We start from the raw sequence: 16,407 nt of genomic DNA on the forward strand, positions 1-16,407 counted from the left end.
CAATATTTAATGGTCAGGAGGGTCTGGCTGAACCAGCTGGAGCAGAGTTGTTTAACCAGTGAGGCTACCCCTGTCTTCTCTCTGAGTGTCAGTCCTTGGGTGATTCTAATGTTTAATGCAGGTCAACAATCCATGGGATAATGAACTCCTGCAGTTCCCCCAGCGCTGCCAGGAAAAGCAAAGGTCTTTTCAGCTGGACGTTCAGTGGACAAATATTTTACGCATCAGCCTGCTCAGTTTATGCAGAAAAATTGTCCATGAAATTTTATAATGTAGTTTAATTTTATGCAGAAATGTCCATTTATAAAAGCCCATGTTTGAGTTTTATTCTTTCATTCGTGTATATATACATAGTTATCAATTTTTTTTTTTTTGAAAGAGTTTATTTATTTATTTGACAGAGAGAGAAAGAGAGAGAGCACAAGCAGGGGAGTGGCAGGCAGAGGGAATGGCAGGCAGAGGGAGAGGGAGAAGCAGGCTCCCTGCTGAGCAAGGAGTCCTCTGCAGGACTCCATCCCAGGACCCTGGGATCATGACCTGAGCCCAAGGTAGACGCTTAACAGACTGAGCCACCCAGGGGCCCCTCAATTTGTTTTTTTATGATATGGAATGATTTCTGGGACTAGAACCCTGACTTATGACACTGCATCTATAGTAAAGACCCAATGTGCAACACCCTGACTTGAGACTCCAAAGGGACCCATCTGACAATGGACTGGGGTAGGAGGCTCCCTGTGCCTCCAGGCTCTGCCTCCTGTGAGCATCTTAACAAGAACACTCTCCTTCTCACAGCCAAGTTTACTCTAGGAACACCTTCATCTTGGGCAGCCTGGGGAGTGCTCATGGGGTGTGGAGTTGGAGCCCCTGGATTCATGGTCTAGTTGTCTCACTAGCTGTGCCACCTCAAGCAACCTAGTTACCAACTTTTGCCGAGTCTTAGTTTTCTTGTCTGTGAAATAGGGATAACCATAAGAGAATTTAAAGAGATAGAACACATTAAGGCCCTCAACAGTTATAGTTCCCTTTTTGTAACCCTCTGTATAGCACATCTATCTGTGGTAATTGTACTTCCCTCTTGTCCAGAAGCACTGTGACACCCCTGTTGCTGGCGTATGGAAGAAGATTTTGCAGAACACCCTTGGGTGTGTTGTGGACAATTCTAGAATCTCTGGGGGTGGACACTGACTACTAAGAAGAAGATTACAAACTCCAAAGCAGCACCACTCAAGCTGCTTATAAACTGGAGGACTGGTTCCTGGATCGTTCCGAGTTTTGGGGGGACCTCAGTCTTTTAATCTACTCCAGTCTCTACAGCTCCTGCTTGCATTCTGCTGCTTCTTATCTTACACGTGTCCCCTTTGGCATTCTCTTGTGCAGGAGACCCAGACTCTACCATACTTGATATGTTTTTGAGTGCCTGGCTATCCTTCATATACATCTCACAGATAACCCGAAACATGGCTCCCACCAATGAAGTGGGGATGGCCCCATTAATCCTACCTTCTATTCTTTTAACCACTTGGCCCAGAGATAAACACCTAGCCAACCAGATTCTTTTCTTTAGAAATTCTTTCTCTGTTAGAGACCCAAAAGGAAGTATCCATTTGCTGTGGAAAACCAACCTGAAGGGTCATTCTATCTATGGCTGCCATTTTGGGTTATGTATAAGCTGAAAGGCAGTGAGAAGAAGCTGTTCTGAGGAGAGAGCAGGAGAATAGAACAGTCCATAGAGAAAAGTAGAGAGGAGTAGAGCCCAGCCTTCAAGGAAATGAGAAAGTGGCTCTGGTTCCTGATAGTTTTTCCATCCCTGTCAAGCCGGGCTTCGTCCCTTTTATTTGAATTCTTTGGGATTTCAGCATCCTTATCAGCATCCTTATCCCTCTTTCACTTGAACAAGTTGAAGTAGGCTTCTGATCTTTGCAATCAAAGTGTTCTTGACCAGGAACTAAAACAAGGATATCTACTCACAGCACTTCTATTCAACCCTGTAATGGAAGTCTTTGCTAGTGCAATAAGGCAAGAAAAAACAAGTAGAAGGATGAAGATTGGGGAAAAAAGAACTAAAACTATCTTTACTCACAGATGGCAGGATTGTGTGCATAGAAAAAAATCAAAGAAATATACAAGTAATTAGAACTAATAAGTGAATGTATCAAGGTCATAGGATACTAGGTGGCCATGAAAAAATTAATTGTGTTTTAAACATACTACCAATAAACAATTGAAAGGTGAACTTATAAAGCACTGGAATTTAAAATAGGATAAAAAGCATGAGATACCTAGGGACAAATATAATTAAAATATATGTAAATCCTCTGTACTAAATACTATAGATCATTGCTAGGTTAATTTAAGGAATATCTAAATAAAAAGAAGGTTAGGACATGTTCATAGTTGAACAATTTATTTTTTTTTAATGTCCAAGCTTCTTTTTTTTAAATTTTTATTTATTTATTTGATAGAGAGAGAGAGCACACATATGGGGAGCAGCAGAGAGAGAGGGGGAAGCAGGCTCTCTGCTGAGCAGGGAGACTGATGTGGGGCTCGATCCCTGGGATCATGACCTGAGTCAAAGGCAGATGCTTAACCAGCTGAGCCGCCCAGGTGCCTCTACATTGAGCAATTTAATGTGTTAATATTAAGCTGTCAGTGATATCCAAATTTACCTATAGAGATGATGAAATCTTAACCCAAATCCTAGCAGACATTTTTTTGGAGTAGAAATTGACAAACTGATTCTAAAATTTATATGGAAATGCAAAGGACTTAAAATAGCCAAGACAATCTTTAAAAAGAACAAAGTAGGAGAGCTTGCATTACCAGATTTTAAGACTTAGCATAGAGCTACAGTATTTAAGTCAGTGTGATATTGGCATAAGGAAAGACACTTAGATCAATGAAACAGGATAAAAGTCCAGAAAAGACCCACATGTCTGTAGTCAGTGGATTGGTGGGGGGGGGGGGGGGGGAAGCACCAAGGCAATTCACTGGGGGAAGAGCAGATCTTTTAATAAATGATGAGAGAAAAAATGATAAATGATGATAGAGCAACTTGTATGTGTATAGACCCTAGACCTAAATGGGAAAGCTAAAAGTATAAAGTTCTTATGAGAAAAACATAGGAGGGGCACCTGGGTGGCTCAGTGGGTTAAGCCTCTGCCTTTGGCTTGGGTCATGATCTCAGGGTCCTGGGATCGAGCCCTACATCGGGCTCTCTGCTCAATGGTGAGGCTGCTTCCTCTTCTCTCTGCCTGCTTCTCTGCCTACTTGTGGTCTCTCTCTCTCTGTCAAATAAATAAATAAAATCTTAAAAAAAAACATAGGAGAATATCTTTAGGACTAGTCTTCATCAAAATAAACATTTCTGATCATTAAAAGACAGGAAGATTAAAAAGGAAGCCACACTGGTAGGAGATATTTGCAATAGATATATTTGATCATGGACTTTTAGTCAAGATATGTAAAGAACTCCTACAAGTTAAAAAAAATGTTAAAAATAGGGAAAAGACTTGAACAGGAACTTCACAAGAGAAGAAACATGAAGGGCCAATAAATGTATGAAAAGGTACTCAATGTCATTAGTCATCAAGAAAGTACAAATGAAAACCATAGGGAGAAACCACAGTATGTTAGAACAGAGGCAGTACAAAGTTTGACATTTCCCAACATTGGCCAGGACCTGGAGTGACTGGCACTTTGATATCTTGCCGGTAGGGGTGTGGAATAATACAACTGTTGTGAGAAATTATTTGGCCCTTCCTAGATACTGTCGGTCTTATACCTATCATAAGACTCAGCCCTTCCACTCCTGGGTACACACTTGGAGAAAGAATGGGACACACCCACAGAAAGACTGTCTAAGAACGCTTGTAGTGACTTTATTTATAATGGTTGAAAACTGGAAACAGTCCAAATATCCAACAGAAAGATAAACAAATTGTGGTACTTTTCCCAGCAATAAAAAGAGCAATCTGATATACATATATCAGAAATATTATGTTCAGAAAACTAAGTCAGATACCAGAGTGCACACTGTGGGGTTGATCCCACTTTACACACAGTTCAAGAACCAGCAACACTAAGCTAATGGTGACAGAAGCAGAGGGTAATGACGTCTGAGAGGGTTTATACTGACTGAAAAGAAAGGGGTCTCAGGGAGCCTCTTGGGGCAATGGAAATGTTTTGTTTCTTGGTCTGGTTAATAGTGTTAAAAAGAAAACCACAGGCCCAAGATGGCATCACTTAGGGTAAAGCACCAAGTCAGTAAACCAGTTCTCAACACCTCACCTAAATACCATTTCAACAGCCCAGGAAAATAAACTATACCCAGTCAGTCAGGAATGTTTGGATCAGCACAGATGAGGTGATCTGTCACAGGGACCCTCTTGGTCCCCTAATGGAAGATGAGGTCCTCCACCAACTAAAATCCTTGTGTCCCCAAATAAGGTGACCTCCTCTGAAGTCAACATTTTTTTTCCTGTTTATGATATTATGCTGCCTTGGAAAACCTCTTCCCTTTGGGTCTCCCTTCGGAGCTCCCCTCTACCTGCTGGACGGGGTGCTACCCAATTCATGAATGGATGAATAAAACCAGTTAGATCTTTAAAATCATTCAGTTAAAATTTTTGTTATGTAACAATGCTCAGGTGGGTGTATATAGAGATACAGATTTATTGCTGTGGACAGAATTATGTCCCCCCATTAACATATCGGAGCCCCAACCCCCACATGATGGTATTTGGAGGTAGGACCTTCAGAAGAGAATGGGTTTAGTTAGATGAGGTTGTGAGGGTCGGGCCCCTGGGAGGAGGAAGAGATGGGTGCTTGCTTTCTCTCTCTATCTGAGGATAACTGAGAAGGAGGCTGTCTGCAAGCCAGGCAGGGAGCCCTCCCAGTACCTGACTGTGCTGATGTCCTGATCACCAATGTCCAGTTTCCAGAAAGAGGAGAAAATAAAGGTCTGCTGCTTGAGCACCCAGACCATGGTATTTGTTATGGCTGCTGAGCTAATACATTTGTCCTGCCCAAAATGTGTATGTTTTGTTGTCATGTAAAATTTCCTTCAGTGAGTCCTTTTCAAATGACCTTGATGAAAACTGACTATAGGGACAATGACAAAAAAGAGGGAGAGGTTCTTTGGGGCCTGCGCGAGAGGGACACTCTACGTCGTTCTCAGCTGCTCCCAGTCTTTGTACCATGGAGGGTTCTTTCCTTTCTTTTTCTGTCTCTGTTCTGTTCTGTTCCATTTGGATCATGGAGCCTGCTTTTCCACACACAAATCTAGCAGACAGAATTATTTTCCCTACTTAGAGCCAAAGAGGAATTTCCAACAGGAGTGGAGGGCTACGGGCCCTGGGAAAGTGACGATGGAAACTTAGCAAGAGACGCTAGGACTCAGCCACGGCCCTCTGAATGAGGGACACAGCCCCCAAAGGTGGGGACACAGGATGGGGGCCAGAGCAGGGATTACATTTCTTTACACAAATAGAGGTCTGAGACTCCGAATGCCAAGGTGCTAATGATATGAAGCGTGAGCAGGGGAAGAGAGAGAATGGATGCTTTGCATGCATGGGACACACTAATGCTACCCCAGATGTGTCACATCAAACACCCTGATGTACCGTGGCTCCTGCGTTCCCCAGAGAAATTAGTATTTTGGTTTTTACCTTTAAAAGCAATAGCTCGAAGCCCTGGGAGCCTGATGGGCCATTGGGAAGAGGTTTTTTTCTCTAGAAAACTTGTCTATAACAGGTGTGTTGCGACTTACCCCACCATGGAAATCCAGTTCAGAAGACGTAATAAAAACAGTGATCACAATGGGGATCCTGAGATTGACCTAAAGAAGTTTTCTAGAACCTCTGTCCTTGCTAGGCCATAAGACCAAAGTTAAGCCCAGGGCTGGCTGGCCTGGGGAGGGTGCAGACAGGAAGGGACTCCAGCCGTCCTCTCCTCTCCCCACCTGCACCTGCCTGTAGCTGACGCCAGCTGCCTGGGCTGTACGCGGATCTCAGGATCTCAGGCAGACCACACACAGCACTCTTCTGGTGACTCTTAGTTACAAGCAGACAGTCTCTTTTGCTAAGTATTTAGAAAAGCACCCTGAACTTGCTGCAGAGTACCAGCACCCCTCTTCTCCCAGCACAGGCCTGCCACAGCTGGGAAGCCTCTACCTACCCCCTGCTCCATATCTCCTGCCCCCTGAGCTGTTTGGGCCCCAGAGTGGGGCACCTGTGGGGTTCTCTGACCAGAGTTCTGTGGAATGTGCAAAGCTCTCAAGCCACTTTATGACTCCCCAAGTTTCTCAGCCACTTTCTGCCAAGGTCCCCCTGCCCCTAGCAGGAAGCCATCTTGGGTGGTTCATAGCCGGTTCCCTTCCTTAAGGTCCACACTGGGTTCCAAGAGGACATGTGCCTCTGCCTTGCCTTTGGTGTGGTTGCCCCTCACCCCTGGCTCCACCCTTACCCCTCCCCTCCCATGAAGCTGTCAGCCAGCTCATATCTAGATGTTTCCAGGAGCAAGCCAGGTTCTGGTCCGTGTGTCCCCCAGATTTCAGAGATTTCCAAGTGGATCTCTTGACCCCCCGAAGATGGGGGATATGACGTTAATTTCACATGTCAACTTGGTTGAGCCATGATGCCTTGACATGTGGTCAAATTATTCTGGCTGTTTCTGTGAAGATGTTTTTTGAGACTATTTAATTGAAGGACTTTGAATACACTTTATCCTGTGGGTGGGCTTCATCCAAACAGTTGAAGGTCTTGCTAGAGCCAAGTGTAAGCTCACTAAGCAGAACAGAATTATGCAGCAATTCCCTGAGTGTCCAGCCACAAGCCCATCCAGAGGATTCTACACTCACTAAGCCGCCACAATTGTGAACCAGTTCCTTACAATGAGCTCCCCACACCTGTTCCATGTCCTGCTGGTTTTGCCTTTCTGGGGAACCCCGCTGGGAAAGAGTGGGCAGCTCACAGTTGGCCAGTCTCCATCCCCTTACCCTCTTTTTTATATGGAAACATTTGTGTACTGGTTGGGAAATGACCACTGTCCTGAGTCCTTTCCCTTTCCCTGCTCCCAGGGCCCTTCCTCGGCCTCTCTGGGACCCTTAGTAGAATGTTGGGTCCTGCTTGTCAAATATTTGTCCTGTCACTCCTGCTGATCCCTGGACGTGAGGGGTGAGCTAAGGCTGACCTCTCACCCACTGTCTCTTGGAGCTCCGAGTGTAGGTGGGCAGATTTTTACAGTGGTGATTTTTGGCTCTTAAGCCAGAACAGAGGCGACAGGAAGCAGCTGACTTTAATATATAATTCCATGTAAGTGAACAAGGGCCTTGTTTATTTGTATATATAAATTCATTTTATTATTATTAAATTATATTACATATTTAAATTATTAAATTCTATGTTTAAGTATATCACATGTATAAAAATTATATATATAAATATATAAAATCAATGGCCGATGGTCAAAGTAGTGTCAGGAAGTAACAGGCTGCCTGTCACCTGGGTTTGGGACGAGATGCCTAGCCCGTACTTTCCCCGTACAAATACAGGAATGCTATTTCCCTGCAACCATCCAGGGATTTGTAGAAAGTATGAAGTTTCTAGGAACTTAAGGAAATAGGGAGAGACGGGTGTCCGGATTTTGCCACAGCGAGACTTCCTCATAGTGTGGCTTACAAACCGGCAAAAAATTGAAACTCCCTTGGGTCAGAGATTGCTGTTGCCTCCCCGTATCCATTCTCCTTTATTTCTTAGTATGGCACCCACTCACCAGGGGGTGGAAACAGACCTGGTTTGAAAGAGACCTACATTTCCTAGCTTCTCTTGCAAGTATAGGTGGCCACGTGACTCAGTTAATTTGGGCCAATGAGATATAAACCCCAGTTATTGAGTGGGCTTCGGGAAGCTCCTTAAAAGGAGAACAGAATAGACTGGTATGTACCCCCACTACCCTCTGCTTTCCTCCTTCCCACTACCTGAACCGTGGCCGTGATGGCTGGAGCTTTGGCAATCACCTTGACAGCTGGGTAGGAGGAGACTGGGTTCCTGGAGGTACGAAGGAGCTACTGTCGCAACCCCCCAAACTTTTTTCACTCAAGACCCAAATAGATCTCGGTCTTGTTAAGCTGTGTCATTTGGGTTTTTTTGTTACAAGCAGCTAAATTTAGTCCTACTGATATAATACCCAAATGTCCGACAACAGTAGCATGATTAATGAATTATAATTCAATCATACTACATAGATTATTTTATAGCCATTGAACGATTGTGTAGAAAAATATTTGGTAACATACAGAAGTGTTTGTGTGACATACTATTAAGTCTGAAGACAGGATATATAGTACGATCCCATTTTATGAAGAGAAAATGGGCATAAACCATACAGGAAAAAAAACTTTGCAACGGTTACATTAAAACCTTTCTGGTGGTGGTATAATATAGAGATTTTCCTTTTCTACTTCTTGAAATCTGTAATATCTACAATTTCCTAGTTTTGGATGAAAGAGTAGCAATGGGTTGTTATTATTTTTTTTTTTAGAAAGGGGATGGTGGAGTTTTGCTTTTTTTTTTTTTTAACATGGGCAACAAAAAGTGAGTTTTTTAAAAGAACCATGAGACACGCTTGCAGCCCTGTCAAAACTTTGCCGCAGGGATCCCTGCCACTTCTGGTGGTGAACCGCCCCTCCTGCCCCTTTGCTTTCTCTTACCTTGTTCTCTTGGCTCCTGGGTGTGGCTGTATTGGGATTTTCCACCGAGACCTTCTGCTCTGGAGGGAATTCAAGGTCAGGGGCTCATTTACAGACTGTCCATTTTCCAGTGAACCTGTGACATTTAAGAAAGGCAGAGAGTTAGAAAATGTGCATCTCCCCCCTTTCAGGCAGTTCTCTTGGTGACAGGGACAGCAGCAAGTTCCCCCAGGAGGGAAGGGAGAGGAATGAAGAGGGGTGCTTTTCCTGTCATGCCCCCTCGAGGGGAATTTGCCACGGCTTGCACGAATTTGGTGACCTGGGATGCCATCTCTACAAAAATTATGATTACCATGTAAGAAACTTCACTTGCTTACACACACACACACACACACACACAGTGGGAAAGAATATTAGAAATGAGATTGCAACTTAGATAAAAAAAAAAAACTGGCCAATGTCTTAGAGGCCAATAAAAGCAGAACTACCAGTGTTATTGTTCCTACTGGACTAAAATCATTCGCAATTTATTGAAATTTTAACATCTAACTTGACAATGTCCGAGTCTTAAACGCTGTTAAATAATAAGCCAAACTCCCTCCCCTGGGACGTCAATCCGCGTTGTAGTGTGACCTTGAAAAGGCAGTCCTTTAGCAGAGAGAAGTCAGAGCATAAATCTCCTTTTGTCTGGGAGCAGGGCCAAGGAAGCCCGATGCCAGCTGATCTGTTTTGTCTGCCCCTTCAGGGACAGAGCTGGGGGAGAGTTTTCTCCTTGGACTCTGGAGCAGGAAGCTTGGGGCTGTCGAGGGAGTTACCTCCAGGGAAGTGAAACAGGGAGTCACTTTAAAAATAAAACTCTGAGTCTGATGAAAGTATTTATGGTCTGGACATCAATGGCATCTTTGAGGATGGCAGGAAGTGAAGTGACCCTTGTTCTAGTCTACACTGGCGTCGGCATTCTTGGCTTGGCTTGGGAAGCCACGCACTCTTTCCCCTTTGACTCAGTTTCCCTCTCCAGGCTCATCTCCAACTAGTCCCACACCTGCCTTTGCTCAGGCTCAAAAAGACCCCCAACCCCTGACCCCTGGGCAGCTGTATCTCCTTTTCCTTCTGCTTGCAATGCTCAACCCTGAGAGATTCGATAGGGCCCTGCTAGCCAAATGCGGCTTAGTCCGCCCTTGAAATGTGGCTGATAGGACTCAGGAAGTGAATTCTTCATTTCTTTTCAACTTACATTAATTTAAATTTTTTTTTAAGATTTTATTTATTTATTTGACAGAGAGAGATCACAAGCAGGCAGAGAGGCAGGCAGAGAGAGAGAGGAGGAAGCAGGCTCCCCGCTGAGCAGAGAGCCCGACGCGGGGCTCGATCCCAGGACCCTGAGATCATGACCTGAGCCGGAGGCAGAGGCTTTAACCCACTGAGCCACCCAGGTGCCCCACATTAATTTAAATTTAAATGTAAAAACCAATACTCAGGGGGCGCCTGGGTGGCTCAGTGGGTTAAAGCCTCTGCCTCCGGCTCAGGTCATGATCTCAGGGTCCTGGGATCGAGCCCCGCGTCGGGCTCTCTGCTCAGCGGGGAGCCTGCTTCCTCCTCTCTCTCTCTGCCTGCCTCTCTGCCTGCTTGTGATCTCTCTCTGTCAAATAAATAAATAAAATCTTAAAAAAAAAAAAAAACCCAATACTCAGTTTAGTTACCGGAAGACTCTTAAGGCTACATGGAACAGTCTGGGCATGCAAATCTGCTTTTCTGACTGCACATTTTATGAATCCTAAATCCAGATCAAATATTTCCAACAAAAATATTCCACAGCTTTCAAAGACATCCTGCAAAAAAAAAATTGCAAAATGTCTCATGATGAACTTTTTATATCAATTATTGACTATATGATGGTACAATCATATTTTGGAGGCTTTGTGTTCAATAACACATGTTGTTAGAGTGAATTTTACCTATTTCTTTTTACTTTTGTTAATGTGGCCACTGGGAAATTTGAAACAACATATGTGGTTTGCATTATATTTCTGTTAGAAAGAGCCTCCCTAACTCCCTTCTCCATCTGCACGGGCTTTGGACTAGAAGGATCTGAACTCCAGGCCACTCACTAGCTGTGTGATTTAGGGTAAGTGACTCAATCTCTTTGTTTCAGTTGTTGTTTTTAATCTGTAAAATGGGTATAGTAAGAACACCCATAACACTGAATACCTCCAAGTGCTCAGCCAGGTTAGCTCCTGTTCTCTCTCTGGCCATGTCCCCCTTAAGACGCCACTAAAGCTTCATCTCCTTTGGGGAATCTTTCCCAACCACACCTGAAGGGTCTTGTTCTTCGCCTTTATCTTTCCTGTAAACTTCGAGGCATTGCTGGCCGTTGATGACATCATTACAATATTGCTGGGTCCCTCAAGGGCAGAGACTCTAACTTTCTTTGTGTAGGATTGTGTTTCTCACTTTTCATTTCATAAGATTTTCAAACATACCCAAAAGTTGAGAGGGTCATATGACAGACATTCCCCCAGCTTCCACAAGTGTAGGATTTCCATTGTATTTCTCTTGCTCTTAATTTGGTCCTTGATGCGTAATTTTGGTAATGTTTGTAGATAGCAAACACCCACAGATTGCCACCTCTCCCATCAAGCAGGGGGAGTCTTGACCTCTGGGAGCCCTGATGCGATGGGAACAAGTCCGAGCCAGCCTGCTGGAGGTTGAGCAGAGACTAACCCACCTTGATCAACCAGCTCACTAGCCCCCAGTGAGCGCAGCGAGACTTCCTTGACCTTCTAAGCCCCCATGAGCCACCAGAGGACAGCAGAGGTGAGACAAAGCAGTCCAGACAGAAAAACCACCCGATCAACCCCAAGAATCACAAGAAATAATAAATATTATAGTTTTATCTTTATATATTGAGGGTGATTTCCTATGTGGCAAAAGGCTCCCCGATACAGAGTTCGGTGAATGTCTCGAATGAGTTCATGGGTTCATGCCGCATCCAGCAAATGGAGGATTACAGACCATCTCGTGGCAGGTGCCATACCCCAGGGGCTAAGAAACTAGCACCTAGTCCACACCCCCAGCGTGCTGCCCACTCAGGCATGTGGGCAAGTCACAGAGAAAGGAATTTGCAGCTCTGACAGCCCCCCACCAATTGTGAAAGTTTCTGAACCATATTCTGCTCAAGGAATATACTTTAAGCAGATAAGATACGCTAGGGACTCACTGAAAAGATTAAGGGACCCAGCTGCAAAGCTCTTATTGCCAAGGTATTTATCTCAGATACTTCCAGTGCAGCAGAAACTCTCCCCATCCCAGCAACCATGAGAGAGAACAAAGATAGGACCTCAACACTCAGGAAACTCATGTTCCCAGATATTCCCAAATGTGGACAGCTCCAAGCCTCCCTGCTAGAAGGCATGGACATCTGGGGGTGTTTTGTTGAGTCCTGGAACAAGATGTTTCTTTTAAATAGAAGCCAGTCTTACTGTACAGTTTGGGTCGACACTTTCTCCTGAAGGGCCCACGTTGTCATATTGCGGGAATTGAATCCTTTAGATAACAGCTTCAAAGTGTTTCTTTTACTAGACCTGTCCTTGATAGTCTTCAAGGCCTTTTACTCTTCTTCTTTTTTAAATTTTATTTATTTATTTGACAGACAGAGATCACAAGTAGGCAGAGAGGCAGGTATAGAGGCAGGCAGAGAAGTAGGCTTCCTGCTGAGCAGAGAGCCAGATGTGGGGCTCGATCCCAGGACCCTGAGACCATGACCTGAGTTGAAGGCAGGGGCTCAACCCACTGAACTACCCAGGCGCCCCAACCTTTTACTCTTCTTTTATTTAGTTGGGGCCCTTCAGTCCTGATGACTCCACCTGGCTAGCAGGGGACAGCGGTGCCAGCTGTCCCTGGTACTCACCTGCCTGCTGGGGGGTATTTTGTTCTGGAGCGTCTCTGACTTGGCCTTTGCTTTTGCGTTTCACAGTGCGGTTGAAGACGGAGTTTCTCTGAATTGGGATGTAGTGGCCAGGTTCTCTGTCTCGAGTCCCTTGGTTGGCGTGGCATGTTTTCTCATCTTCTGAGAGTAACTCAGGTCTCCCCTTGTCCCACACATTGTCAGTCTCCTGGGAACCGCTCACCAATTCCTTCCAGGGCTTTTCCAAACCTTCAGATCCCCTGGTCTCCATGGAAATTGGTCCAGGTGTTTCTCAGCAGAGCGGCTGGAGATGGGTAACCTCTCCAGCTTCACCAGCCTGAGTGATTTGGAATAGAAAGAGAACAATTTTCTGTTAGGGTCATCAGGCTAAATGTGCCATTCAGAGTCTGGTCTTCCACTCCCAATGAGATCTGATGATATTTGGAAGAGTCTGCACATCTGGGTGACCGCGTCTTTCTCAATGGAAATTACAGTTTAACCACTGCAATTTGGATGCATTCATGTATCATTTTATAATTGAAGTTTGTTTATTCTATTCATAGGACACACTTTTGGGGAAAATGCTTAAAGTGGCTTGTATAACTAGCTTTCAAGTAAACATCTTCTGAGTCATTCAAGAGAAGGAGTAGCAAAAACAGTGAGGAGAATGCCGGGAAACCAAAGTAAAGAAAGGGATGATGTACAGACATACCCAAAAGTAAAGTCTTGGGGAGACTCAAAGACGCTAGCAGTGAGAGATGGTCATACAACAGTAAATTCAGAAGTGGGAAGACTTGAATCCTCTGGGGACATACCTCTCACCACCTACTTGTGGCTAGGTTGAGTTGGTAGATTTGTGGCCTCTCTGATAGGGTGATTTTTTACAGAAGCTGTGGGAATGAGCTTATAACAGAATGGTTGCCTTCCTCTGGGGTGACCATAGTGGATAGCATCGGAACCCAGGCACTCTTCACAGGAAAAGGGGTGTAATCGAATTATACCAGCACTGTCCAGGCAAACCCCATTTCCTTCCCAACAAGAGCCTTCCAGTGTAGGGGCTCTTGGAGTGGTGAGGGACAGGACGGACCCTTGAGTAGAGCGTAAGCTGGACGGGATGGCGTGCTAGACTGGAGAGCCATGCTAGGCTCTCTGTGGCTTCCCATCCATCTGAGGGTTCAGAACCTGGGTTCCCATGGACTCTATGTAAGGGGTACATACATTGTATGCAGAGATTGTATCTATGTGAATATATCTTTCTTGATTACAGCTGCAGAACTTCTAAACTCTAAAAGAGTTTAGAGACTTAGGGAAGATTTTCTTATCTGGTTTTGTTTTCTTCTGTTAAAAAAAATGTGAGGGATGGTGCTGGACTTGAGGCACCCCTCCCCCTTTCCCACTGCACCCCTCTGCTTACAGCAGGTGCCCTAGCGACCCCAGGAGCTGCCCTCAGGTTCTCATGGGTGAGTTCCCAACCCCCTCTTCTTCCCGTCACCCCCGTCCAAAAACATTTCAGGGCAGTTGGGCAGGTGACCTTAGAACATTCAGGAAGGGTGGCTTCCCTTGCTCCAGGCAGAGTTATCTTTGTTTACCTGAGGCAGGAATTTGGACTTTCTGGTCAGGGAGATTTGAGGACTGAGGACTGCTCTGGTTCCTGGAACTAGCTACCTAATGACACAGAAACAGAAAATTTGTCCTGGGGTGTTGCCTCCTTTCCTACCTGCCTGCAGGTCTGGTGGTAGTCCATTGATGACCCTGCCTATAAATAATCAGCCAAGCAGAAATAAGTGTTAAAGTATTAGAGGTTAGGGAGCAATAAGACAAGGGCCTGCCCGGGGGCAGCTAGGCCCAGCTTGTGAGGAACTGAGGAGCTTCTTCAGCACCATGGCCAGCTCTGGGACCCCAGCAAGCCCTGGTACTCCCAGCATACATGTCCTGGTCCATAAATGCTGGGGTGTGCCCTGTGGGATCTACTGGAGAGGCCCTGTCCTCCTGGCTAATGCTTTGCTTCAGAGAGTAAAGCTGTGATTTCAGGAGGCCAGGGAAGACCACATAGAAGCCAAGAGGTCACATTTGGTGGGAATCCCTCACAGGACTACCTGGCAGGGCAAAGTTTATTATAAACGTGGCAAGAAATGCACAGCTTGCAGGCAGGAGGGGCCGTTTCCATTCATACCAAATTGAACTCCAGTCAGCAAGGGGATGAGAACCAGAGAAAGAATGAGAGGTTTCTATCCCGGCCAGATGGAGAGGTTGGGAACTCTGGTTGGGAACGGGGAGGGAAGACCCAGGAGGGCCAAGGTCAAGGTCATCATAAATCTGCTCTCTGGGGCCTGGGGCATGGAGGGGGTGGATTAAGACCATAGGCAAGGATAGATTTCAGCTTTGGGGTTCAGAGCTGGCCAAAGGCAGAGCAACTGCTCTGGGAGGCAGTGAATTCCCTGTCACTGACAGCAGACAGAGTCTTGATTTTAAGAACCAGTGACTACCTACCTACCAACATCCCCTTCTCTCCTGTTTCACTTGCCTTTGTGCCTTCGAAGGGTATATCTTTGATCTGGGGGCAGAGGGCAGGTGGGCAGAGGTCCCGTGGGTGCAGGGTGGGGCAGGGAAGTCAGGAGTTAATTGTGTGTTGGGACCAGTCTTCGGAGGTCTGTGAACTGGTTCAGAGAGTCCCAGCCACATCCTTGATGATGGTGAGTGAGGAGGTGGCAGGATCCCAGAAGCTCTGGGAGGGCCACTGGGCTGGGGCCCCCAAGACCAGAGGGCAGGTATCACCCAGGTATGGCAGGTAGGGGCTGGGGCAGGGAAGATGTGCAAGCAGAATGACAGGATCAGCGACACACGGTGGTTTGGGGCTGAGCGGGAAGGGGCCATCCCCGCCACAGGCCAGGGTGACAGTCAGGCCATTGCCTGTCATTGCCTGTCAGGTAGTCTGCTCCGGGTTGGAACAGGCTGATTTGAGGATGTACACTTGAAGCACCTCCCAGGAGGTGTGTGCTCCTTTGACCGAAGCTGACTCTTAGGAACAAGGCATCTCCCTGCTCTGACCAAGGGCATCTTGAAGGCCTCCATATTGTGGCCCTGAACACAGACTGGGTTTTGGCATTAAAGGTGATTATTATTATCATCACCATGGATTATTTTAGGTTGCTTTTTTTTTTTTTAAAGATTTTATTTATTTATTTGACAGAGAAATCACAAGCAGGCAGAGAGGCAGGCAGAGAGAGAGGAGGAAGCAGGCTCCCTGCTGAGCAGAAAGCCCGACGCGGGGCTTGAACCCAGGACCTGGGATCATGACCTGAGCCGAAGGCAGCGGCTTAACCCACTGAGCCACCCAGGCGCCCCTTTTAGGTTGCTTTTTTAAAAATTGAGGTACAATTTACATATAGTGCAATTTGCTCTTGTTGTTGTGTGGTTCTGTTTTGGCGAACGCAGTTTGACGTAACCACCACCCTAATCAACATACAGGCCACTCCAGCACCCCAAAAGTTCCCTGTGTCCCGCTGTCGTCAGCCCCTCCCGCACCATCTGCTGACTATCACTCTGTACACGTTCCTTGTTTGCCTTTTCTGGGCCGTCCTACAGATGGGATGACACAACATCTGGTTCCCTTTGGTTGGCGGGATCCACTTGACATTCAGCCCGGTTGGGTCAGTGCTGATCACCAGCGTTGACTGCGCATTGTTGTGAGATCATGGAAGCCTGCGTGATGTATGGCGAAGGGCATTCGGCTGGGAGGCAGGGAACTTGGGTTTGAATATCCACTTTCTGCTACCTGTAATCACCTACTCACGATGGGCGAGTATGGGCCTCAGTG

At 45.9% G+C, this 16,407-nt stretch overlaps 2 protein-coding genes across 2 annotated transcripts in view; one reads left to right on the top strand and one right to left on the bottom strand.

Annotated features, from left to right (window-relative positions):
- Positions 1-16,407, bottom strand: part of NGEF (neuronal guanine nucleotide exchange factor) — a 100,446-nt gene that overhangs the window by 58,385 nt on the left and 25,654 nt on the right. The window contains exons 2-3 of the mRNA XM_047721381.1: positions 12,594-12,927; positions 8,708-8,822 (exon numbers count right to left, since the gene is read on the bottom strand). Of these exons, the coding sequence (XP_047577337.1) occupies positions 8,708-8,822; positions 12,594-12,861 (383 nt within the window). The 5' untranslated portion in view covers positions 12,862-12,927. The remainder of the gene's footprint in view (positions 1-8,707; positions 8,823-12,593; positions 12,928-16,407) is intronic.
- The window catches only part of NEU2 (neuraminidase 2), a 75,563-nt gene that overhangs the window by 10,342 nt on the left and 48,814 nt on the right, over positions 1-16,407 (top strand). The gene's annotated exons all lie outside the window — the stretch shown is intronic.

This window comes from Lutra lutra, chromosome 3 (assembly GCF_902655055.1).
Source record: "Lutra lutra chromosome 3, mLutLut1.2, whole genome shotgun sequence".
Taxonomy (NCBI): domain Eukaryota; kingdom Metazoa; phylum Chordata; class Mammalia; order Carnivora; family Mustelidae; genus Lutra; species Lutra lutra.